The 26,170-nt window shown below is 42.2% G+C and overlaps 1 protein-coding gene across 5 annotated transcripts in view; it reads left to right on the forward strand.

Moving 5' to 3' along the window:
* Window positions 1-902: 902 nt before the first annotated feature.
* Window positions 903-26,170, forward strand: part of LOC119725287 — a 43,182-nt gene continuing 17,914 nt past the window's right edge. The window contains exons 1-14 of one of the 5 annotated variants that reach the window (XM_038196653.1): window positions 903-1,000; window positions 9,324-9,959; window positions 10,479-10,580; window positions 12,216-12,317; window positions 13,989-14,090; window positions 14,270-14,368; window positions 15,180-15,331; window positions 15,893-15,982; window positions 16,708-16,909; window positions 18,139-18,262; window positions 18,933-19,041; window positions 22,976-23,099; window positions 24,791-24,866; window positions 25,778-25,870. In XM_038196653.1, the coding sequence (XP_038052581.1) occupies window positions 9,350-9,959; window positions 10,479-10,580; window positions 12,216-12,317; window positions 13,989-14,090; window positions 14,270-14,368; window positions 15,180-15,331; window positions 15,893-15,982; window positions 16,708-16,909; window positions 18,139-18,262; window positions 18,933-19,041; window positions 22,976-23,099; window positions 24,791-24,866; window positions 25,778-25,870 (1,985 nt within the window). In that variant the 5' untranslated portion in view covers window positions 903-1,000; window positions 9,324-9,349. The remainder of the gene's footprint in view (window positions 1,001-9,323; window positions 9,960-10,478; window positions 10,581-12,215; window positions 12,318-13,988; window positions 14,091-14,269; window positions 14,369-15,179; window positions 15,332-15,892; window positions 15,983-16,707; window positions 16,910-18,138; window positions 18,263-18,932; window positions 19,042-22,975; window positions 23,100-24,790; window positions 24,867-25,777; window positions 25,871-26,170) is intronic. The other 4 variants (XM_038196654.1, XM_038196655.1, XM_038196657.1 and 1 more) reach the window with 4 other exon arrangements.

Genomic DNA, 26,170 nt, shown 5'->3' on the forward strand with positions numbered 1-26,170 from the left:
TACGCCTATGTATTTTAATTATTGCTCGGATTTATTGACCATCCACCCCCATTTCACCTAATTAGCCCCCCCCCCCAAGAAACCTTGTCGTCCCCCAGTCGCCCCCCCCCCCCTGAGATTTTGAGTTTCTAAAAAAAAATTCATTGATCTACATGATGCCCCCCATTAAATGTTCCAGCCCCCCCCCCCCCCCCCAGCGCCCCCCACTGAAAAATTCCCGGGCTACGCCACTACCCCCCTTCCAATTTTCACAACTGCCATTCGACATACGGCTTGTCTGATAAGTTTGTCTGACTGAGCATGATTTGTCAGGATCGGTCGAGCTCTTTCTGTGTCTACGCTCCATCCACTAGAAAAAGCTCGTTGACAGTCACACTAGTTGTTGGTCAAAGAGCAGCAGATTTAATTTTTTTTTTCCCCGGCTAGATCTGGCAGATCTTTTGAAAAAAAAATGAAAATAGTAGAATTTAAAGGCCAAAAAAATAATAAGTCGGTCTCTGGTCAGCGCGCGCGTCGATTTTAATCATGCGCGTCGATCTTTTTTTTTCCAAAATGTTCCGTGGTAGCTCCAACAGCGCCCTCTATTTCCGCACCTCCTCAATTTTTTTTACCAAAGAGCACCAAGGCAAATGATCGAAAGCACCAAGGCAAATTATGGAGGACACCAATGTACATGTACATGAGGACACCAAAAAAGCAAAACAGTATATACCTACCTTGTCTGTACAATCCAAGCTTGAAGAAAAGAAAAAAAAAAGCAAAAAAAAAAAAAAAAGCCGCTAGGCCGCGTCAATTCCGGACTCTGGTCTGACCAGAGACCGAATTTTTTTTTTTTTTTTTTGGCCTAACCGGGGGTGACCAGATGAAAATCTGCTAGATTTTGCATGCTGTAGCACTATATTACACGCATTGATCTCCATATTACACGTCAAGCATCAAGAGAGCGCCCTCAATCGATTATATTATGTCAACGTCGATGATGGAGATTTTTATGAATTTGGTAAGCGAAATTCTTGTAAATTTCACCATTTTATATCACATTTCAGGGATTTGAACCCACCCTATAGGTACCTATCCATGTCAAGATAATACATGTGGAATACTGGGGCCGAACATTTCGTGACAGGAGAGTTTGGAGGTCGACACAAATTGATATCCTCGACCCTCTCCTCTGGCTGCACAGTAGGAATAGAGGAAACAGGTCAACTCGTACGCGAGTCAACTCGTACGCGGATTGGTCAACTCGTACGCGAGTCAACTCGTACGCGAACCAACTCGTACGCGTGCCAACTCGTACGCGAGCCAACTCGTACGCGAACCAACTCGTACGCGAACCAACTCGTACGCGGGCCGTTTTAGGAGTGGTTTCGAGGATTGGGTTGGCATGGTTGGGAAGAATTTGGGAATAGTGTGATGGGTAGTCCGTAGTTTAATGTGTGACCGTTGTGTGTGATTGGGAGTGAACCCGTGAATGATGATAATAAAGTAACTGATTTTTGTAGTTAGACATGTGTTGTATCGTTTTGTGCATACCTGTGAATAGTGTGGCGGGTAGTCCGTAGTTCAATGTGTGACCGTTGTGTGTGATTGGGAGTGAACCCGTGAATGATGATAATAAAGTAACTGATTTTTGTAGTTAGACGAGTGTTGTATCGTTTTGTGAATACCTGTAGCCTTGTCACGTCAAATTTAATTCCATATATTAATGCAACGATATACCAGTTGCATTTTTCGTGTTTTTTTAATCAATATACCTGTCAGTCAATTAATTGTCACCATTGTCAAACTGACCCAATTGCAACGCTCTGGACTACCGTGGATCTGTTCTCGCGGTTCGGTGTCCTAAAAGAACCGGCGGGTTTAGAAGATCAAAAGAGATCGATCAGACTTGTCAACTGCCCGTCACTCAACTTTCATTGTGGTTCACAACCATTGATCAATTAAAAAGCAGACACGCGGGGACATCCGTAGGCCTAGCAATTTCTATTTACAACTGAAATGCTTGGTATAACCATGGAGGTATAGCCCGCTAACCAAATGCTTGTCAAAACAGCGGCGGCCGGGGCTAGACAAACAATTCCTTAACCAGGCCGGCGTGCGAGTGAAAAATTATTGGGATACGGCAAAGATCAACGCTCGAGCGCCGGGCATCTTTAATCTATTAGGGGTATTGTTTCGTAAACGTGGTAACACGGGTGTGTTAAAGCTTTCATGTTTGCCGCTAGTATAGTAGCGGTTTTGTTGGTATCTTTTATCAATTAGGGGTATTATGTTGTGAGCTCATTCTGGATCTTAAATTTCACTATATAAACCTGTACTGGGAACGTAGTCAATCAGTTGTATCAACTACCCCAAGCTATCAAGACGTTCCTGGTTCCAGTTCTCAAGACGTTCCTGTTTTCAAGATTCAAGATCAAGATTCAAGATCAAGATGCAGTACCCTTGTGTTGTGTGCTCTCTGCCTGTCCGTAGAAACCAGAAGGCACTTCTCTGCGACCGTTGCAACAGATGGCAACATCTGTCCTGTAACACCGGGTTTTCCTCGGAAGACTATGAACGGTTCATGGACGACTCATCTGAGCTAGGATTGTGGTATTGTGAACTCTGTTCCATTCATGACAGTGATTCACCAATTCCGGTTGGAGAAAGTACCAGAGCTTCAGCTCAGGCGCTTTCTCCATCTGGAGTTGTTGATGACCTGATGGATGTGGACGAGCCACAAGTCCTTCCTAGCAACGAGGAGTCGGCTGTGTCCTTCAATGTCTCCCGTAGTTTTGAAATCCCACAGCCACCTGAGGAGAACAGCATCGTCGACGCACCCGTTCCTGATGTACTTCCAGACGCCGGTCAAGATCAAGTCACCACGTACAAGGTCTTGGAAGGTGGGACCCAGCGAGGGAAAACCATCCTCGTGGACAACCGGGGCTACAAGTACACCAAGAGATGGCAGCGAAATCCCGCTTCGTCACAGCGCACCTGGGTGTGCAGCCTGCGAAGTCGGAACCATCGCTGCCCGGTCTCCGTTATACAGAACGGGGACACCTTCACGGCCGGTTCCCACACCGAACACTCGCATTCAGCAAACCCCGGTGCCCATGTGGCCGTTGAAGTAACAACGGCCATTAAGGCCACATCGAAGAGAGATGTCTTCTGCTCTGCTGGTGTGATCGTCGAGGAGGCAATGGCTGGCATTGCCCCTGACGCTCCAACGGCCAGCTTCCCTAAGCCATCCCTCTTAGTCCGTACAGCAAACCGAGCCCGTCAAGGTCAGCGCCCTCAAGACCCCACCGACCTCCAGTTCCAGTTGGCCATGGACTTCGTCCCAGCGGACTTCCTGATCAAGGACATCACTGTCGGCGATGAGAGGCATCTAGTCTTCATGACACCAACCCAGTCGTCAGTCCTCGACCAGGCCAAGACCTGGTACCTCGATGGAACTTTCAAGATAGTCAACCGGCCGTTCGTGCAGATGTTCAGCATCCACGCTTTCATCAAGTCCGAGCACGGCGAGCAGAAGCAGATTCCCCTTGCCTTCTGCTTAATGTCTCGCCGTACCAAGAAAGACTACCGGAAGGTGCTTCGGGCGGTAAAGCGTGAGCTGCCTTCACGTGGCAGCAACGTCCAGCAGTTTGTCGCAGACTTTGAGTCTGGACTGTGGGCCGCCCTGCGTGCTGTGTTCCCAGACCGGCACATTCAAGGCTGCCTGTACCACTGGACGCAGGCCATCTGGAGGCAGTGCCAGAGTCTTGGCTTAGCTGTCCCATACACCACCGATCCAGAAGTTCAAGCCTGCATCCGGAAGCTGATGTCCCTGCCGTTTCTTCCCCAAGAACACATCGCAGCGACCTTTGCCAAGCTGAAGACCAAGATCACCGAGCCTCTCCTTACGCAGCTATTCGACTACGTGCAGAAGACCTGGCTAGACAGCAACGTGTGGCCTCCTGCCAACTGGTCCATCTTCCAGCACAGCATCCGGACCAACAACGACGTCGAGGGCTGGCATCGCAGACTCAACTGTAAAGCTGGTAGAGCTGGTTTACAGCTCTACCAGCTTATCCCGCTGCTCCACACCGAGGCCAAGCTCATCACTCTGCAGATGATTCTGGTTCGTGAGTCGAAAATGTGCAGGAACCAGCGCCGGAAGACAAGACAACTGGAGGGCCGCATCTTCAAGCTGTGGGGCGACTACGCGCAAGGGACAATCAAGACGTCGGCTCTCCTAGCAGCATGCAGCCATCTGCATGGACCAGCCCTGTAAACGAGGAAAGCACAACCAACACCAACAAAAAAAACAAACGGCCCTTTTCAGGGCCACACAAAAAAAACCAAACGGCCCTTTTCAGGGCCACACATTTTCAAAAAAGAGAATAGACAATGTCTAACTGAAAACCCAATCGGTCCTTTTCAGGGCCACCACGCATTTGCAGTGATATTAAATAAAATTCAAATTTTTAAAAATAAATCAAATTCACCCCCATTCACCCCCATTCCCCATTGTTTTATTTTACAAAATATAATTTGGAGACATAATAATTAGGACTAAAAATTATCGGACCAAAGCTAAACATTAATTTTCGGACCCAAGAAAAAAAATTATTTTCAGGGCAACCTCGAATTTTACGAATTTAAAAATCAATGAAATTCAACTCCCCATTGTTTTATTTTACAAAATATAATTTGGATACATAATAATTAGGACTAAAACATAATTGGACCCAAGCAAAAAATTAATTTTCTGACCCAAGAAACCTCGCATTTGACCCAAGAAACCTCGCATTTCCGGTAAAATTATATAAAGAAAATATATAAACAATAAAAATCAACTCCCCATTTTTTCTTTTTTTACAAAAAATTATTTGGATATATAATAATTAGGACTAAAAAACTATCTTACCCAAGCAAAAAACTGGCGGACACTGTCCGTACAACTGTATAAGCATGCGTGATGCTATATTCCTTTTTTTATAGTAGCTCCTTTTTATACAATAGACCTCGCAAATATCGGTGTTTTCTTGTCATTTTACTTGTCTAACCAACCAGCAATTGTACCGCGGCATACACAGGTTTCAGCGATTCAATCATGCATTCTTTATACAATGCGCGGTGCGGCGGGAACCAATCATACTGGTTATCGCGAAGACAACTTCCCAATCAATCAAGCGAACTTGTAATTCTTCTCTAAAAAATCGCGAATGTAAGTAGCACTGGCGGATTCAAAAATCAACTTCACTTAATTTGAAAATCTCAACCTTTCAGAAAAGGTACAATTATGCCGACCTACCGTACCGAACCTAATTTCATCTGTCCATGTGAGCTAAACCAATCGTCTAAACTCACGCGTACGAGTTGGTCCGCGTACGAGTTGGTCCGCGTACGAGTCGGTCCGCGTACGAGTCGGTCCGCGTACGAGTCGGTTCGCGTACGAATTGACCCGCGTACGAGTTGGTCGCGTACGAGTTGGTTCGCGTACGAGTTGACCTGTATTCGCACAGTACAGTTTAACTTTAAGCCTTGCTTGCAACGCGCGCACGTTACACACAAATTGAAATGAAGGTGAGTGCGTAGAAATAGAACCGCGTAGCTTTTTCTGGTACAACTATAGAAATTAGAAGGTATCAGGTCATCTCGTACCTTGGGCAACTCGTACCTTGGACAACTCGTACCTTCTACTCGACGTCATTATACCGAGTCGTACCTTGGACAACTCGTACCTTCGGCAAGTCGTACCTTCAGTTAAGACGACTCGTACCATCACGCGTAAGACAAGTCGTACCGTCAAAAGGCGTCAATCAGGATAATGATCCGAGGCTGAATAAAGTGGACCGTAACTCATTGAAAGTGGACTGCTTATTAAAATAAAGGTGAATCTCTTTTTGGTATGGGCTCTCTTTCCCCCCCCCAAAAGAGGAATTTATTTAGTGCGAAGCCGGCCGTGGCAGCTCACACGCACTGTGTGCGCGGCATGCACACAGAATAATCAAACTGGATAATCAAACTGAATAATCACTGACGATGTCACCACGTCTTTGCCAAATCCAGAACCTAAAACGAACAAAAAAAAGTAAACTACATTTTTTGATATGACCAAATCAAACGGTAATTATGCAGAGTATGAAACAAAATTAATTTCTCTGTTAAAAAACACAACACAAGAACCCGCCCCCCCCCCCCCAAAAGAAAAACATTCCCAATAATATTGAATGATAATGACCTCTTGTTTCCTACCTCCATGCAATAACCAAATATACAACCAAGCCTATGCCAGTAATCAGTTCACGCTCAAACTGAATAATCACTTTCTATATCACCTGGTCCTTACCAAATCCAGAACCTAAAAAGAAAAGAAAGAAAATAAAATGATTTAAATTTAGATAACAATTTAAATTCATAGTTTGATTAATTATGCTAGACTGCGTACGAATTTGTATGCCCCGGCCCGACACGGAAAGCACGTGCAATATGGTTCTTTAGAACATAAATTAACTTGCAAAACATCGTATCAATCATGTGGGAGTCAAGGAACCACACACTAAAAGAATAAACTGTCGATGTCATCTGGTCCGTGCCAAATCCAGAACCTAAAAAGAAAAAACAAAAAGAAAGTATATTAAAATTTATTTCACAAGTTATCTTAGCTACCGAAATTAAACATTGAATATGCACAATGAATGTACAAGTACATGTAATTCCATTAAAAACAGAATGGCACTGCCGCGCGCGCAGCTCGCAGGCCGGCCGCTTCCGAGTCACCGGCATCGGTACCGCGCACGACCGACCGCTGCTCGCGCCCTCGGAGGCCGGCCCGCCAGGCCCAATGCGGAAAATCATGCTGCCATGGCAAAGCCATTAGATCTTGAATGTGGTTCTGTGAGAAGGAAATCTCACACCTGACTTGAAAAGAATCGTATCGTTTCGGAGTCAAGGAACCACAAAGTCACGCACGTACAGTGTACTCTACTTTTTATTCTGATGGTACGAGTCGTCTTAATTGAAGGTACGAGTTGTCCAAGGTACGAGTTATCCAAGGTACGAGATGTCCAAGGTACGAGTTGTCCAAGGTACGAGTTGTCCAAGGTACGAGTCGCCCAAGGTACGAGTTGACTCGAAAGCAATTAGAATACAGGGCCACTCCATTCTATATCTGCGCATCCATGGCTGCGTGGATATGCGCAGTCGGTTTTCTATACTATAGCGCCCTCTGTTGATGAAAATTTACTTCATGCCCACTCTGCATCCGCGCATCGAGGCATCCAATAAAGCGCCCTCTATTGATTAAAAATGTACTTCATGCCCACCCCGCATCCGCGCATCCACGCATCCAAGACGGAATGAGTGGGTAGGTTGGGGTTGGTTTTAGGTATGGAAATAAAGTAGTGGATCCTATAGGGAAAATCTGCAGAGGGTCCTGGGGTAAATAAAGCGCCCTCTATTGATGACTTCATGCTCATCCACCCCGCATCCGCGCATCCACGCATCCAAGACATCCCAAGCTGTCTCAGTCGGTATATAATACTACTCACTTGTCAATAATTTACTCTCTATAGCGCCCTCTATTGATCACAATTTACTTCACGCTCATTCACTCTTCATACCGCCCTCTATTTTGTATACATCTACGTTCATACCACTGTACATACCCGCGTACGCGTACGCGCGCATAGGAGAAGTCATACCAATGTTGCTTCGTTCTCAAAAGAGTGCCACTCAGCGACCTCACATCGCATCCAAAGTTTTTTTCTACAAAAAAAACCTTTTTCTGGCGTGGCCCAGTGGCCCTGCATTCTATAGTTGCTCCCTTTTCCTACCTCAATGTTTCACAGTCACTATGCCGAATCTCCACTTCGCCAACAACCACTTTGCCTATTTGCCACTTCGCCGAATTGTCACTTAGCTAGTCCCATAAATGTGACTGAAATACTGGACTACCTCGGTATATCAGTCACAGAGCCACGTGCGGCCTGTGAGTGGAGCGTCCCGTTGCTAGGGGAGCCGAAAATTAATTAAAGATCGAAATTATTTTGACAGCAGAAAATAAACCCAGCTACAGTATGACTGCTAAATAGCACAAAATTGTTAAATTTGGTACCTTCAGAGGTCTAGTTATCCAAAAATCATGGTAATTCGTCAGAATGCAGACGGTTTTGAGCAAGCATGGCATCGCTGATATTTACCAGACTGTTTCCCGGCCACCCTAATAAAAGTTAAGAGGCCAAAGGGGTCAGGGAACCAAACAAAAGCTTTAATCATCTACTGAGCGGCGTCCACTTTTGCAAAGCGCAAAATCTTTGAAGCCCTCTGCAGTGAAGTGCGCCTCTTGTGTGCGCTCTTCATCCGCGGTCGCGTGTTGCATCATGGGGACCATGGATGGTACGCTAGGCATGATGACCACATTGCGTCATTCAAACATTAACACGAGTTGGAAATTTAACGTGTTCACGATCACGAGGGGAGCTTTTTTTTCTTCTTCTTTTTTAGGCCATTTTGAGGGTGAAATCTGATGTTTTTGTTGGGCAATGTTGGGTTTTTGGGTCAAGGACAAAATTGTGTTGCTCGGCATATACGGATTAGCTTGGACCCTACTATTGCCATCGTCAGACCATGTCCGAATGTTAAAACGGCGATAAGTTGGGTCCAAGTTACTCGGACTAATCCCTAAGTGATTGTTTTCGTTTTGCTGAAAGAACACTCAGCTTTTTGTGATTCGTGGAGAGCACTTTAAAACAGTGGTTGTGTTTAAAATTCCGTAGTTTGTGCGGCGAAAATGTTGCGAGGGGGGGAAGAAAATATGGAACCGAGGAACTACTACGATGAGTAGACGCACACCTGTCTTCGGCTGTCTAAGAAATCAATAACTTTTCTTTAGGGATGGGGGAAATACTCCTAGATGAACCCTAGATAGCGCTGCCAACAGGCGAAATAGTTAAGGCCTAAACCTCCGGAGTATCGCCTCTCCGGTTTAGCAATTCTCGATAGCTGACATGGATCCGGGTCAAAATATATGACGAAGCGGGGAGGAGAACTTAAATAAATACAGACAGGAATCCAGAAATTCAGAGCAAAACTCGTAAGGATTGTTTAATCTTCATAGTTTTACATTATGTATTTTGCCTGTATATCGATCATTCACCTGACTCTTGAAAGAGATTTGGAACAACTTTTATGGAATTTGTGTCAAGAGATGTTTACTTGAAATGATTTTTTCTTTTACGTTGGTGAAGAGCAAAATCCATTAACCCGATATAAAACATCTATACTCCTCCAGGATTTGACTGGCCCTTCCTCACTAGTCACACAATAAAAAGCTTTCATATTTTTCTATACAGCAATTTTGTAAAGTTCAGGTGAAAAAATGTCTTCCCCTAACTACAAAGATGCCTCACCGAGGAAAGTGCTACAAAGACGAGTCAAGAAGCAAGCACAATGCAGCCAGCAAGCTGAAACAGCTCAACTACCTGATATAGAAACAGGTACATGTAGTCTCCATGAAGATGGACATGAGATTTCTACACGTAACAGCAAAACTCATGGAGGAGTGCAACAATTAGAGGACAACAATGATAATTCACAGTCAGAATCATCTGGTACAGATGCAGCATCTGCATCTTGTGGTCAAAACAAGAAAAGATGTCTTCCTAATGAACCTAAGGAATCTGCTCATAAAAGGGCCAGGCTAGCATCATCACAACCGAATGAAACAAGTTTAGCGGTTGATGGTGTCATTGAATCTGGAGGGAGTAGCAATGGAGCTGAAAGGGAATCTGATACATGTGATGGAGAAATCCTGGCTGAGCAACAACCAGAGGATGTAAGACATGATAAAGACATGGGAAGAGGTGCAAGGGGATCAGGGTGGGGACGTGGACGTGGACGTGGACGAGGGCGTGGGCGAGGGCGTGGGCGAGGGCGTGGGCGAGGAAGAAGGCAAGGTCCAGACATAATCCAAACGGGAAGTGATCATGGTAAGTAGATAAATAGTCCACAGTGCTCCTTTTGAGATACTCATTTTATTCATTGCAAGCTTTGACTCGATACAGGTGATTCAAGATACAAACCACTGGTATAGGTTTGAGGAATGCATTTACAAAATAATTAAAGGATTCCGTATTTTTGGGGTGTGGCACCCAAAAAAAAATACCTGTATTTTAAAATTAACAAAAGTTATGACTTTCTCAATGAGACATTGAACCAAAATCGGTCCATGGTGAATTATAATTAGGAGTGGGAATGCTCCTAATTCTGCTTAGACTCGACCCAAGATTGACTTGACAGCCGACTCAGGCTAAGTCTAAATTTAACTGGAGCGTGAAACAAGCACAGTATACAAAGCTCTTTTTTTTTAAAAGAAATCATTGCCTCTAAATGTTTACACAAAACTTATTCCTTTAATTAAGGACATCATAGTCTTTGAAAATTTGTTTAGACTAAAGAAGAAAAAAAATCATGGGGATACTAACTTTAATAAAAATTATCATGCACAGAGATTCAGGAGTCCAATGTAGCACCTCAGAGAAGAAGTAGAGGAAGAGGTAGGGGAAGGAGGGGCAGAACTTGCAGAGTAAGAGGAGGCAGTAGACAGTCAGGTTAGTACATGCACATGTGCAGGCATAATTAAAGTCATTGTTTTGGATAATTACAAACTCATTAAAGGGCAGTTCCATAAATCCAACATACATCTGACCACATGATGTACATACAAAGTCGTTAAGGGTGGTGGTACCTTAGTTTGGTCTGTAATTGTTTTCTAATCATTTGATGTCGCATATTTGTGATGTATCACATTCACTTTTCCGACAGCAGCTCATTAAACTGTTTGACAAGTACGTCCAAATTTAAGGAATTGCCCTTTTGCAAGGTATTTCATCCAGGAAATTTAGTGCATTTGAAATAAACATTTTGAGCCAAATATCTGCCTGTTATTTCAAAGTACCCTTCCAAATTGACCTGTCTAATTGGGGGGCCGCCTGATAGTCCGAAGGTCCGAAAGTCCGAAGGTTCTTTAGTCCGAAGGTTCGATAGTCTGAGTGTACAAAATGTCCATAAGAGGGGGTCCGTTAGTCCGAAAATGAAATAGGCCTAAGGTTCGTTAATCTGAACATATGATGCAATAGTCCGAAGGTTCATTAATCCGAAGGTTCATAACGTCGCGTCAGTGCAACAAGGTCGTAACTCCATTCTGCAATAAAGTTGTATCTCGCGCGAATATGCTCTGTGCAACAAGGTCGTATCTCGACGGCCATTGACTTTGCGTGTACATCCGGGTTATTTTAAGCGAGATATGACCTTTTGACATTCTAAAACTCGCGTTTTGCGTCATTCATGCCATTTTAGGAGATACGACCTTGTTGCACTGACGCGAGGATAAGTCCTTTAGAAGGGTCATTTATCCGAAAGTTCCATAATCCGAATTTAGAATAAGGTTAATCAGTCCGAAGGTTCAATAGTCCGAAAAAAAAATAAGGTTCAAAAGTCCGTAGGTTCATTATTCCGAATTGACAATAAGGTTCGATAGTCCGAAAAGACTATAAGGTCCGATAGTCCGAATGAACAGTTAGGTCCAATAGTCCGAAGTGTCATACTGAGGAACCGTATTGCCCATTCGGACTATCCAACTTTATTGTCAATTCGGACTATTGAACCCTACCGTATATTCGGACTATCAAACCTCATCATCTATTCGGACTATTGAACCTTATCGTCGATTCGGACTGTTGCACCCTATTGTCTATTCAAACTATTGAACCTTCGGAATAATTAACCTTATTCTATTTTCGGCGTAATGGGTCCTTTGGACTATCGAACCTTCGGACTATCGAACCTTTGGACTATTGAGCCTTCGGACTAACGAACCTTGGGACTATTGAACCTTCAGACTAACAAACCTTCGGACTATCGAACCTTCGGACTATTGAACCTTCGGACTAACGAACCTTGGGACTATTGAACCTTCAGACTATCGGGCTGTAACCGTCTAATTGACAGGTGAGTGTGATAGGTTGGCCTAGTAGTTAGGGCTTATGAGTTGTGATCAGAGGGTAAACTCCACCCCGATGGATAGTATTGTCTTCAGACTTGAAATTTTCTAAATACCAGAGAAAGTCTAAGGGTATCCTTTACCGTAAAAAAAATCATCTTGTTTTTAATTTTATTATCTTTAAACACATTTGGGTCAGGGAAATAAACACTCAAAGCAACAAATATTTTTCTTTAAAAAAAAGAACATCAGGAGTCCGATGTAGCACTTCAGAGAAGAAGTAGAGGAAGAGGTAGGGGAAGGAGGGGCAGAACTTGCAGAGTAAGAGGAGGCAGTAGACAGTCAGGTTAGTACATGCACATGTGCAGTCATATTTCTAAGTCATTCCAAACTGATTATACATCATGTATATCATCCGGCAGATATAGTGCATTTGAAACAGTTGTGACTAGATCCCACACAGTGAGTCTTAAGGCCTTTTTTAATGAATAGGTTTTCATTTTTCATTAGATACGTTCCCTAGGAAATGCTAAAGAGAAAATAAAGAAAAAGTTAAACCACTGAAACAGAATGGCATGATGTTAGTGCGAGTAAGTCCGCTGGTCTAATTGTTGTGCCATTAGAGGGCGCACTATGCACCGTCCACTATTGATCACTAGCGTCTTGGGCCAAGACTACTTTCCATAGTGCAAGATAGCTCTGGTGACTTCAGACCCATTTTGTTGGGTTGGGTCACGTATACATTTGAGCCAAAATCTGCCTGTGATTTCAATGTTTCAAAAGTACCCTTCCAATGTTCCTGTCTAATTGACAGGTGAGTGTGTAGCTGGATTAAACACTGCACTGGAGAGGGTGGCCTACCTGTACATGTAGCTAGTGGTTGGGGCTTGTGACCCATGATCAGAGGGTCAGGGGTTCAAATCCTGCTGCTGGCCACATGCTGTGTCCTTGGGCAAACCACTTTACCCACCTTACGTCTCTCCATCCAGGAGTATAAATGGTGCCAGCCAGGGTTTTCCCGGGGTGCTGCTGTGTGCGATGTGGCAAGAAGAAACTTGGCCGAGAATGGACCCTTGTTGTGTGGGGTCTGAGGCCTACTTAAGGGCCCTGAACTTTTTGTATTCTAGATGCTCTGTGATGCAATCTGAGTCATTTTGTGGCCACTTTCTTTTGACTTTTTTGAGCAGTGGCTGTCAAGATTATAATTTAAAGGTGGTGCCATGTGCCAGATACTAGGATACTTGGTCATGTATAGTGTAGGCACGCTATGGAAGCAGCAATTGCATGTCGCACCAAAACGCCCAATTGTGCCCGAAGAACTCATTGCGAATAAGCCGGAATGCAGCATTCTTGGCTTATGCCCTGACTTGCATTGTACACAATGTATCCATAAATGGGATCATTGTCACTCGTTAGGAAATCTCGAGTCGACATGCACCCAGACTCAATGACTTGCATTAAACGCAGATGGTGGAATAGGCTCCGTACTAGATACAGTATTAAGCCATGCATCAGACGTCTGTACGTACATATTGCAGTACGTACATACAAAACTAGTGTTCGTAGCACGTCAATTTCACAGAGCAGTCCGGAAAATCCGAAGGTAAAAAATAGAGACACGTTCATCAAAAAAAAGACAAAATGCGCGGATTTCTCTATTATTCATTTCTTATTCCATTTTCTTATGTGTGAGGCGGGGATATTGGCGGCAAAAGCCTTAGGTCGTCTCAAACATTTGTGAATGTTTGAATGGGGAAACACTTGTACTACCAACAACCTGTTATCTACACACAAAAAATGTACTGCCTTACCGTCCTAGGGGAATAGAAATATTCTGTCAATTCATACCAAAGATACTGTAGGTAAACTCCAGCGTGATGCGTAGTATTGTCTTCAGACTTTACATTTTCTGAATACCAGAGAAAGTCTTCTATTTTATATTTGATTATCTTCATACATGCTTAAGTCAGGAAAATAAACACGCAAATCAACAAATAGTTTTCTTAAAAACTTACAGAACGTCAGGAGTCCGATGTAGCACCTCAGAGAAGAAGTAGAGGAAGAGGTAGGGGAAGGAGGGGCAGAACTTGCAGAGTAAGAGGAGGCAGTAGACAGTCAGGTTAGTACATGCACATGTGCAGTCAAGTGCAAGCAGTTTAGAAAATTATGTAAATAAAACTTAATATTTGAGAGTAACAAGGATTTTACAAACACATCAATCATGTCGGCTACAGATTTTGGAGTAACAGAAAGATAATCACATTGTTATGTCTGTTTGTATCCTAAACCTTTATGTAGGTAGACAGAAAAGAAACCGAGAGACAGAGGAGGAGGCAATGTCTGATGACGATGACGATCTCAGTAAGATTGATGACTCTTTTGAGGCAAGTTGCCTCGGTAAGATATAAACATCTGTTTGAGTTCCGTATGATCTGATACACCGTGCCCTCTGGAGACATGCACACAATAGAGAACAAAAGATTGTATACGTCTCCACAGGGCAATTTCTATAGATGAATACGTCTCCACAAGGTTTTCACGAAATAGATACATGTATATGGATTTTACTCAAAAACTAGGAATTTCCAAGGTATGTATGATGACCCAAGATCTACTATTTGCTTTAATATGCCACCTGACTTACCTGAGAGGAAATTACGTATGGCGTATTAACATAAACATCCGTGTACTTGTTTGGTTGCAGAAACATTTCATTAAAGATCTTTTAACTGGTGAAATTAAGACGGCTTTCAGTTCCTGAAAACAAAAATGTACGGAGTATGCCCATGTACGGAGTATGCCCATGTACATGTAGTACTTGGGTATCAGTTTGTGAAAACCAATATTACGCGGTCCTGTAAAGTATGTGCACTTGCTGTGCACTCATGCACCACCGTGTGTTTTACATGGTGTTGGTGATGATATGAGCCATTAAAAATGATGTAAGTATGGAATATGTATGTAGCTCGGGAAAAAGTTGCTGATCACATCACTGTGTTGTGTGGATATTTCATCAGGTACATTATCTGCAATGTGTACCTTATATTAGAATGTCAAGATGTAGAGAAAAAAAGAAGATGAAATCAGCAACTGTACTGAGGCTTGTATGTTGCCTACATCTAATCATTTCTAATGGTCCCTGATAGATGTGTGTACATTGTATCTGACCTTCAACTAATGCTTCATTTTGTGTTGAATCTGATGCAAGATCCAGCTGATAGGAAGAGCCATGCAATACAGATTGCATTGTGGGAGAAACAGCTGCAAGAACACCGCTATGCCAAGTGTCCGTTATGTTACTGCAGACGGAGACATGTGATGTCCATCTTTAAACACTTCCAAAAGTGTTCTGCTAACAGGGTCAGTATTGTTTACATGTTTGTTTAACATGACTACATAACAGAAAAACATACGGGTACTCATAGATTTTAGAAATCCTGCCATGAAGACAGTTTCTGTATTAACCATTTATTGCCTGAGAGCTTTGTTTTCCTCTGTCATTATTAAGCAACAAGTTGTCGTTCATTTGTTTATAGTTTTGAGCTGTTTAAAAGGTAAACACCTTTTTTCATAATACATTGCTTATTTTCCTGAAATACACATCTATATGTTGAATGAAACAGGACATGTCAAAACCGAATCTTTGATGTCTATCATCTTTGGTCTATGATGAAAAGAAATTGACCATGCAAAAACAGGGTTTTAATTCAAGTCCAGGCTTTATATCACACCTACATCTCTCACACGAAAATACATGTATTAGCAACAAAAGCCCTCAGAAGGCCGCATCTTGCGTGCAAATACTGATGTGCACAGTACATCAGGCACATTACATTATTTATCTTGAATTATTGGTTTGTTTGGTTGAAGTGTACAATTTACATGTGAACAAGTGCAGAAATTGTGTGTGTTATATTTCAGCCTAATTCCTACCCATGCCGTCATTGCCAGAAAGAATTTCAATCAGCAGCTGGGCTGAAATATCACCTGCTGGCTGTGCATCAAGACATGGTATGTATGGGATCAACCTGTAGCACCAACAGACATACACGTACACATGCAAACAGACATGTCTGCTCATGGTCTGATGTGTTGGTACATAGAGTTTGAATTGGTACACCTACACATGGGCGTCGCGAGGGCCCCCCCCCCCCCCCCCCCCCCCCCGGAAAAGCAAAAAAAAAGAAGGAAAAAAAGAGGGAAAAAAGAAAAGAAAAAGAGGCGCGAAGTCATAGTGGTGTAAATTTAATGAGTTGGGAGGGGGGGGGGAATGTCCCTGCCCCCCTCTAAAACTGAGAAATCGAGAATATGTTGAGAAATACGGGATTTTTTTGGGAAAAATATGTTTTGCCCCCCTCTAGGAAAAATCCTGGCGACGCCCATGCACCTACATGTAGTGGTAATGGCATACTTTGAAATGACTTTGAATAGAATCAAATTCATATTGAAACATAGACGATGCGTTGGTTTTGTAATGCGTACAGGTTTGAAACATTTGTATTTTGTGTGCCAGTGGTAGCTCCTGACCGACGATTATTTTTGCTCCGTTAATGCATTCCGTTGATGCATTGAACTCTCAAAATATTTTTAAAGTGTCAACATATAATTCCATGATGTCAATTTGCTTCAGAAAGTAACCCTAGCTGTCGTGTATCTCAAAACATGGACTGTTGGATAAGCAAAGTGCAGTGAGGAAAGTGAGTGACTTATTTATCTTGGATTTTCTGAATCTACAGAACATGGAGGCAAGTAGTTCGGAGAATGCATCAGATGCTACAGAGCTCAGCCATGCAAATATAAGCTTAATCCTCCGCAAAGTTGGCAAAATAACTTGTCAGAATGAAGGCTGTAGTAAGAGCTTTACAACCGTAACTGGCTATCAGTTCCATCGGAAGATATGTGGCAAGGAAGCTGAGGAGATCAAGTGTACAGAATGTGGTAAGTAGGCCTTGCAAGGTTTTTGTATTTCACTCATAAACTTGGCATCATCGATATCGAAATCAGTGGGGAGTTAAGTCATTCAGTACAGACTAATCATTGGTGTTTGGTCATTCTCGGCAGAGACACAAGGTATTAATGACAACATTATGGAACAACTCTGACAATGTTCACATTGATCACATTGTCATACTACCCATTGGTTTTATAATGACCTTTTATTAATATGATTTACGTATACTATAAGGACACCAAGAATATATAGGAAGTAATGGTGATCGGTTTTATTTCAAGGATTATTTCAGTTTGGCCACGCCAGCAAGCAAAGACAATTAACAGTCAATTTCAAAGGATATTCAAGAACCCACTTGAAAAAGATGTAACCGATGCAAAACTTTTGGGAAATGAAAGGTTGGGGTTCACAATGGCAAGGAGGCCCCTCGCTGTCGCATGAGGGTGCTGTTTGCTTTTGCTGTTTCCTAAGCTTTGGTATTCTGAACATGTCTGCGTATAGTTGCCAATGCAAACTCCAGCAGAGATTGCTTAAGTTCCAAGTTGAAGCATGGACAAAGATGTACAATGAGTTTCTTGATAATAAGTGCAATGCTTCCTGCAGACTTACTTTGTGACAAATAGAATTGTTATACCTCTGTCTTGAATGGTGTCTTTTCATTGACCAAGAACAATCACGTGTTAAGTTTATAAAAATTCATGGCACACTCCCTGTGGGATATCATGTACACGTGCACGGTATGTACGGTGTGAAACGCTTGTATCGTTGGTGCCACGCTATTTTCACCATGATTTCACACATGAGTGGGAGCAGCACATGCATGTGACTTGACGTTGGATTTTCGTGATCGTTGTCTGAACTGTGCTGTTTGTTTTTCGTGATTTTTACATCAAAATCCAAAGAATCCAACACAGGTATAACAAAAGAATTGTCAACTGCTGTGATGTGGGATATGACAGTTTGAGCACCCTCTGATGGCATAGCACCCTCGGCTTCGCCTTGGATGTTGTGCGCACCTCTGGTGTTCAAAACGTCATATCCCACATCACAGCAGTCAACAATTTGACAATCTTCCACCAAAATGACCCGTCCACTTTTTGTCTTCGTTGTGGTTCATGTAAGTGTTGGATGTTCAATCTCTGGATTTTTTTTGCCATTTTTTTTATTTACTTGGATATTGTCAACGATTAATAAGTTGTGGTTGTTGAATCTACAGATAAGATATATTACAGCAAGAATGGTCTGACTCATCACATGAGGACTATCCATAGACCTCCTCCCTCTGATGAGATCATTACACCAGAGGGAGTAGGTAGAAGCAAACGAAGAGCAGCAGAAAGGTATACCTCATCTTACATCTTGCATTCTTGTCTACGAAAGGGTGATGGCATAGTGCTTTCTGATTGTATAACGTCAAAATACCATGTGACCATCCGGTTTCTCTGTGATTAGCCACCGTTGCTGTAGGCAAATACGCCATGCATTGTAAACTAGACAGTAGGGCTTACCGGTATTTTCACGTAAAATAAACACAATTTCATTATGGTCACTACCTGTGCCTTGTACAGTTGTCATAATCATACTGGCCCAGTGCTGTTTTTGTTTATTGCATGAGATGGCTATTAACATGTGCAAGATGGCTGACATGGCATGAACCCAGTAGTGACTGCTGTTTACTCATGGTTCACAGATACTAGCCAGTGGACTGTCATCTTGCTGACTGTCATCTTGATGAGAAGAAAAAAAATCAGAAAAAGTCCTGCTGAAAAATCCTGAAATCAGAAAAAGTCCTGCTGAAAAATCCTGAAATCAAGAAAAATCCTACCTACTCCCTCTGGTGTAATGATCTCATCAGAGGGAGGAGGTCTACTTTCCTCGGATTCATCTTGGAATGTTCCATGGAACACCTTGAGCAGATAGATTTACTATATCACATATTGCAGTCGATATGAATTAATTGTATCCTTCTTTATAGCTTGTAACACCACAATCTTGTGTTTATTGAACCAGAGCCCTAACCTCCATGCAGGAACTGACTCAAGATTTAGAGCAATCAACAGCAGTGGGCCAAAGAAGCAAGACAAACAAAGACAAGGATAAGGATTGGCAGCAAACCAAGGTATGTTTGTTGGATGTTTTGGTTGTTGTATTATAAATGCCAGTTTGATATTTACTTTGAGTCAGCTGAGATGTATATCTGTTGCTATAAATTGTCTTAGTCCCATAACCCTCCTATGCAAACATACATTCTGTGCCAAGTAGTCCTTTCATTCAAAATCAAGTGACCGTTTTCAACAGTTAAGAATTTCCTGCGTATATAAAGCAGAATGGACTGTCTATAACTGTTTAGCTCATGACTAGAGCGACGTCTGAAAACAAGTCGCTACTGAGTCGTTCTAATGACTCCGACAGTCGATCTTTGGCCATCTAGTGCATCCAGTCAGTCCTAATTGTTTCAGACATCGTACTTTTCATGTAATTAATGCATAGCTGCCAACTAGTACGATTTTTTCGTAATTATTACGAATTGTTTGTTAAATTACGATTTGCCACTAAAACATTACGAATTTCCCATTTTCTACCTAACGAAAAAAAAAATACTTGTAAAGTATCGTTTTTGACCGAAAACTTCTGGCGAAATGTCGCGATAATGGATGGACTGGTGACAAGTCTAATAAGAATGCAGTCAAGCACCTGATAGACATCAATGCAGTGTGCGCAGTGGAGTACTTGAGGACCAGACTAAAAATATTTTTCAATGGTGTGTCATTTGTGTGCATCTCGTGGATGTGTGGTTGTGTGTACTGTATGTGAGTACTTTTCAGTGACGATCGTGAGCACATTTAGTCGCTTATTGCCGGGATGAGACCCATCAGTGCGAGATTTTAATCATGGAATTTAATAAGAGTATGGTTGGAATAATTGGTAATAGAGTTTGAGTTTGTCACAACGGACAGAAAAGATAAATCAGCATGCGTTTGCAAGGTATGTTGGCGGGATATTTCTATTGCATACGGTGGCCCTAAATCATTGTGTGTAAAAACATGATACGAACTCGAAACTCCACATCGATAGCATGCATCTCAAAAAAAATATGCGCACGTTATTATTGTTATTATTTATTTGACTTCAACAAACAAATACAGACATTAAAACAAAATTAATTAAAAAAATTAATTAAACATGTGTACATGTAAACCATGTACCTGTACTCGATGTTGGTAAAGCTTTTGATAAAACGAGCAGTTGAAAATGACCGCGCGGGTTGATTACTAATTGGGATTTTGAAAAGTTGGCAGCTATGTTAATGCAAATCTTGCCTTTAATTTGATTCGGCGTGGCTCTAAAATGCCTGTCTGAACCAGGGGTAAGCCTTTCTGTACAACGTAGTCTGCCCAAAACGAGATATAGTTTTCAAAAAATTGAAAAGTTGAATTCCTTTTTTATACAGTAATTTGTATTATTGCTCAAGAGTGACAGAAGCACTTTTAATGCAGTAGTAGAGATTGCACTTCTTCTACTTCTACCTCTACTTTGATGCTTGGCAAGGTCCCCACATCCGCATATCACACCAAGGTTGCACGTAAGACTGATGAATAAGTAAGGTTGACTGAGGACAGTTTTGAATTGGGAAAAGAAAGCAGAGGTGACTGATGCAGGGAGGTTGTTCCAAGTAGGTATTGTTCTTGGAAACAAGGAGTATTTGTAGACGTTGGTGCGAGTAGATATGTGGCTATACTTAAACTGATGATAACCGCGTGTTCCTGGGGCTGCTGGAGTTAGAAAGTTATGCAGGCTGAAAGATAATTGGTTGTGAGAGATCCGGTACATTGATGATAGTCGGGCGTTTCTTCGACGGGTTTCCAGTGACTCTCATTTCAATTCCTTGATCATAGAAGACACGCTTTCAGTGGGGTGATATTTGTTGAGAACGTACCTTGCAGCTTGTCTTTGTATAGCTTCTATTTTGTTGATGTTGGTTTTTGTATACGGGTCCCATATACAACTGCAGTATTCCAGACACGGACGTACTAAGGCAATGCATGCGCGTCCCTTGAGGTCCTTGGAGCAGTGCTTTAATATACGGTGACAAGACCCAAAATCTTGCTGGCGTCATTAGTAATTTTGTCAATATGTTTGTTCCAAGAAAGCTTTTGTGAGAAGTAGAGGCCCAGATAGGAATGTTCTGCGACAGCTGTCAAAGCATCCAAACCTAGTCTGTACAGTCATGTGGTTGCTAAGGCAATATGTCTGGTGTTGTTAGGCAAAGCTAATCCAATTACGTACTTAGACAAGAGCAGTGAAATCCATGCACCCAAAAAAACATGGTCTTTTGAACGGTGTGTTTCTCAGAAAATATGCTCAGTATGATTGAAATGTTAAATTATAACGGAAGACGACATTGTAAACTTCATGTCAGTGAACAAATCTCGGTCATTGATGCCGAAACGTCAATACTGGTTACTGGTAAAGCTGACCTTCATGTCTGGAAGAAATTGTTCAAAAACTTCCCCAAATGAATGTATTAACCTCATTTTCCAGGAATCTCTCCAAGTTGTTATTTTACGAGTAGTTCAACACTTATATCATCTATAAGAATATTCTGAATTTCAGCTTAATCTGTTGTAAACACTAGTCTACCAAGTAGAATCATCTTCATGGAAAATTTCGACGAGAATTTTCCGCATACACAACTGACCAGCATTGTTCGCAAAGCACCGTAGCCGCTACGGTTGACCGATTCCGGCCAAGCGATGGTAGATTAGCATATTCATTAGCGTCACTTGGCGTGTTTTGGCGTCGGTCTCGGTATCGACCAATGGAAGCCGACAAAAAGGGTGATATTTATCGATTAATAACTCGTGAAGGAGGCTTTTCTCCAAATTTATACTGCGTACCATAATGAATAGGAACCTTAGTAATATTTGTGAGTCTTGAAAAGATTAACAGATATTGCAAATGCTAGTCTACCAACTTTCAAAAGTGCACGTAGCCGGGCCTATTTTTCCAATCTTCAGCAGTGGCGATTGTTCTGTAGAGTAAACAGTCATCTGCGAAGAGATGAATACTAGACTGAATCGAGTCCGGGAGGTCATTGATGAAGGTGAGGAAGAGGAGGGGCCCGACAACCGTTCCTTGAGGAACTCCTGAACTGACATGGCACCAACTTTTTGATGTCGATTGAAGAAAGACCTGAAGCCACTTGTGGAGGTGGTTTCAGACACCGTAATGATGGAGCTTGAAGAGGAGTTTCTTGTGGGGGACCTTGTCAAAGGCCATGGAGAAATCTAGTATGATGGCGTCAACTTGTTTTCGCTGGTCCATGGCAGTAGCGATATCATTCACTGTCGTGATTAGTTGAGTTTCACAGGAGTACCCTGGGCGAAAACCGTGTTGAACTGAGTTCTAAATGTTATTTTCTCTTTATAATGATCCATGATGTGGCTGAAGACAATATGCTCAAGCTTTTTGGGACATATAGAAGTGATGGAGACTGTTCGGTAATTTGAAGGTTTCGAAGGATCCCCTGTCTTGTAGATTGTGACACATTTCCGATGAGCCAATTTTAGCAAGAACAGGCGCTATAGTACTTGCATGTTGCTTGAGTATTCTTGCAGGGAGGGCTATCTGGACCGGTAGCCTTTGTAACTTCAAGCGACTGCAAAAGTTTAAGAACCCCTTGCTCAGAGATAGTCAGGTTAGCAATTTCTGGATGTGAATGTCTACCAGTGGAAAGGGGACATGTTGTGTCGTCCGTGGTGAAAAGTGATTGCACAGGATTAATTGTTGGATATTAATAAGCTGAAAAAAAGCAATCTTACTTTTTTTTTTAAGTCCATTCATCATGCTCTCTGTGTGCTGCATACACATAGAGTCACAGACACATTAGCTTTTAGGTATGTTGATAGATGTATAGTCTTGTTTGTATACCCAAGAATACTTGGCTACGTTTGGCTACCTCATGTACACAGTTTGTTACAGAATCAACCAAACATACCCAAGCAGCTTATTGCAGAATATTTTGTTTGTAACTATTCTCTCCAACTGGACAGAAAAAGAAGAAAGATCGAAAAGTCCAGGAAGACAGAGAGGATGAGGATAGTAGCAAGTCATCTGATGAGGAGGATAGTAATGATGACAACACTGTCAGTGATGGAGATAGTGACAGTGATGCTGGTGAGTTGTTGAGATTTCATCTCAATGTCATACATCACTCACATTAAGTTAAATGTCTTTGAAAACTATCCATAAATACCTAAGACAGTTTACCCATTCCTATTGGTCGAGAGCCCGTCGCCTGGCCGGTCTTAAACGGATGATAAAGACATGGCTGGCTGGTCTTAAACACTTTTCCAGGGTCACGTGAAATTTGGATTCCTAAAAATCCAGTGCCTCTTACCGTTTTATTGTTTGAACATTCACAATCCTCAACTAGGCATGCTCAATACTACCAGTGAGTCAGTATTTTATAGTCCTAAATTCACAACGCAACGCCCCGAATGCATTGCTCTGAGAAATCGCGCAGTACGCGCGACGCGTGCGCCAATCTCTGCAAAAGGAATTGTTTTACATCTTACTCGCGAGCTGGACACTCGATTATTAGCTAGAGGGGTGTTTCACAAAACATGAAGTGAACTTGTTGAACAAAATCGGGGTTTTTTGACCGAAAGGTTTTGATTTTTTTGACCGAAAAGGTATTTATGAATGGGAATAAATATGTGCTTGGTCGGTATTAATCACTCCGTTTAAGACCACTTGGAGTCTGGGTGCTGATAATTACCCGAGCCGAATATCAGCACCCAGACTCCAAGCGGTTTTAAACAGAGTGATTAAAACCTCTCAAACGCACATTTATTCCCTTAGTCATCTACTCCATTATGATCCATTTATCCATTATGATCCGTTCATCTTTCCCTATATCCACTTCCACAGTCTCCATATCCGAATCTGCATCTTTTGTGTCTTCATTCTAGTATTTATAGTCGGGGGTCTCAGCTCTAGCGTCAGAGTCCCTGTCCTTACATTTTAGAGAGTTTTGCCCCTAGTGATGTAAAAATGGCAGCACAAGAAGATATTATGTCTTTAGGCCCAATGTTGTGACATCACATTTGGAGTTGTGTTTAGCCCATACCTTCTCACAAGAAGCATTAATTAGTGGTGTGAGAAATCAGAGATTTCACAATCAGGAAGTTCCCATCCAGCTCACAGTCATGCCAACAAGAAGTGAGGAGTGAGTTGCCACATGCAATGCCCGCTCAGTGACTGGGTATAGTTTGCAGGATTCAATGACCATATAGGGCCTATACAAAAACACTCCACAGCTGTAGTGTTGGGGGGAAAATGGATGGGAACTCTCTGATAAGTGGAATGGGCATCGCAGGTCCTCAGGTCATTGTTATTTCAGGCAACACATTGTCGAAAGGCCATTGGCAACAAGGATAACTAGGTACAATGTACATAAAAATCACAGTGTGATTATATGAGCAACTTACCGGGTATGAACACACAGGCAGCAGAGCAGTCTTGTAGTATAGCAGTTATTAGTCACAAAGACAAGCAAGATGTGTGCTATGTGAACTAGCGGGACATGTTTGGGGGGAAAAAATTAGCAGAAGTGATGCATTTGATTTCATGATGATTTGTAGCTCTGAACGCATTTAATGACGGGTACATGTCTCAATCTGATCAGTGATTGCAGTATCCAAGTCTGTGGTCAAGTCTTAGGCCTTCATGTTCTTGTACAAGTCTCAGACCATCAAGTTCTCTCATTCTTTCTATTCAGTACTTACTATTAATACTAATAACCATTGGGACTTGTACACGTGGACTTTGTAATAGGTATTTTATGTTGGACATTATGTTTACAGACAGAAGACAAGGCAATTGCACGTACTCTGATGTTGCAGCAGACATACCAGACTTGATGAAGATTGCACACACAGAGTAAGCCTGTTAATGCCAAGGGCGGATCCAGAACACAATTTTTGGGGGGGCCAAAAAAATTTTGGTCCTCCAAAAAAGTGGGGCCAAAAATTACGGCGTGGGGTTCGGGGCCCGCTAAAGGGCCCCGAAAAATTTTTGGATTCTAGATGCTCTGTGATGCGATCTGAGGCAATTTCTGACCACTTTAACCAATGTTTTTTTGAGGAAAAGATGGTGGTGTACTCATTGCCTGCCTTTTTTGCGATGTCACATAAAAAATATAAAAAATGGTTTCGTTTGGGGGGGGGGGCCATGGCCCCCTTTGGCCCCCCCCCCCCCCCCCCCCTGGATCCGCCCTTGGTTAATGCTGAGATTCTCACAAGGTTATTCAAAGAGTTACAATTCCTTCTGGCACCACAAAACATCACAGCTGTAAAATGATACAGTTTCTAAAGGTTTCATCAATCAGTATCTTAACTTGTTAGTGCAGTGTGGAATATCCCAGTCGCTGTCCAGTTTCCTTCAACTTGTTTAGCTGAGTTAACAGCATTCATTTCTGCCTATCATTAATTCTGCACACCCCCTAGGGAGTTAGGGTCAAGAGCTATGGAGACACATTTTGAGTGTAATCATTCCAATCATGCACTGTACAGTCGACTCATGTTAGTACAAACACTATTAATACAAACTCTAGTTATAACAAACATAAAGTCTTGGTACCGTCTGTACACAATGAATGGGACTGATGTTCCTCTTAATACAAAGTTCTGATATAACAAACATTTTGGCTAGGTCCGGCAGAGTTTGTATTAGCAAGAGTGGACTGTACTTTGTTTCACTGTTTGTGAGTAGCCAATCAGAGATGATGAGTTGAGGATGTTCAGTCAATTGATGGACATTGACGATAGCTTTCTTGGTTGCTTGGTTACTAGGAGGATGCATAGGTTTGATGCCTGTAAGAAGCATGCTTCAGCAGCTGAGGTATTCAAAGTGGATTGGTCGTCGTGGACTTCACTGTCACAAAGGTAGTTGTACTAACAGCTCTTTTGGTAGTTGTGAAAATATGTAAGAGACATTGTAATTTCAGTTTCATTTGATTGGCAAAGACTTACTTTGTACGCAGTAATGCATGCCAAAATGTTGGACAGTACCCCCTTGAGTATAAAAGTCTAATAATCATAAGTTAACAAGTAGGGAAGATATGTACTGCCACTTTTTTGAGGGTGAAAAAAGATCGTCCCATTCCTCAGGTGTGTATTAAACACCCTAAAAAAGAAATATAAAAAAGAACAATCAACCAGGCACCATAACTATTAAAAGAAATA

This window comes from Patiria miniata, unplaced genomic scaffold (genome assembly GCF_015706575.1).
Source record: "Patiria miniata isolate m_02_andy unplaced genomic scaffold, ASM1570657v1 HiC_scaffold_19, whole genome shotgun sequence".
NCBI lineage: Eukaryota > Metazoa > Echinodermata > Asteroidea > Valvatida > Asterinidae > Patiria > Patiria miniata.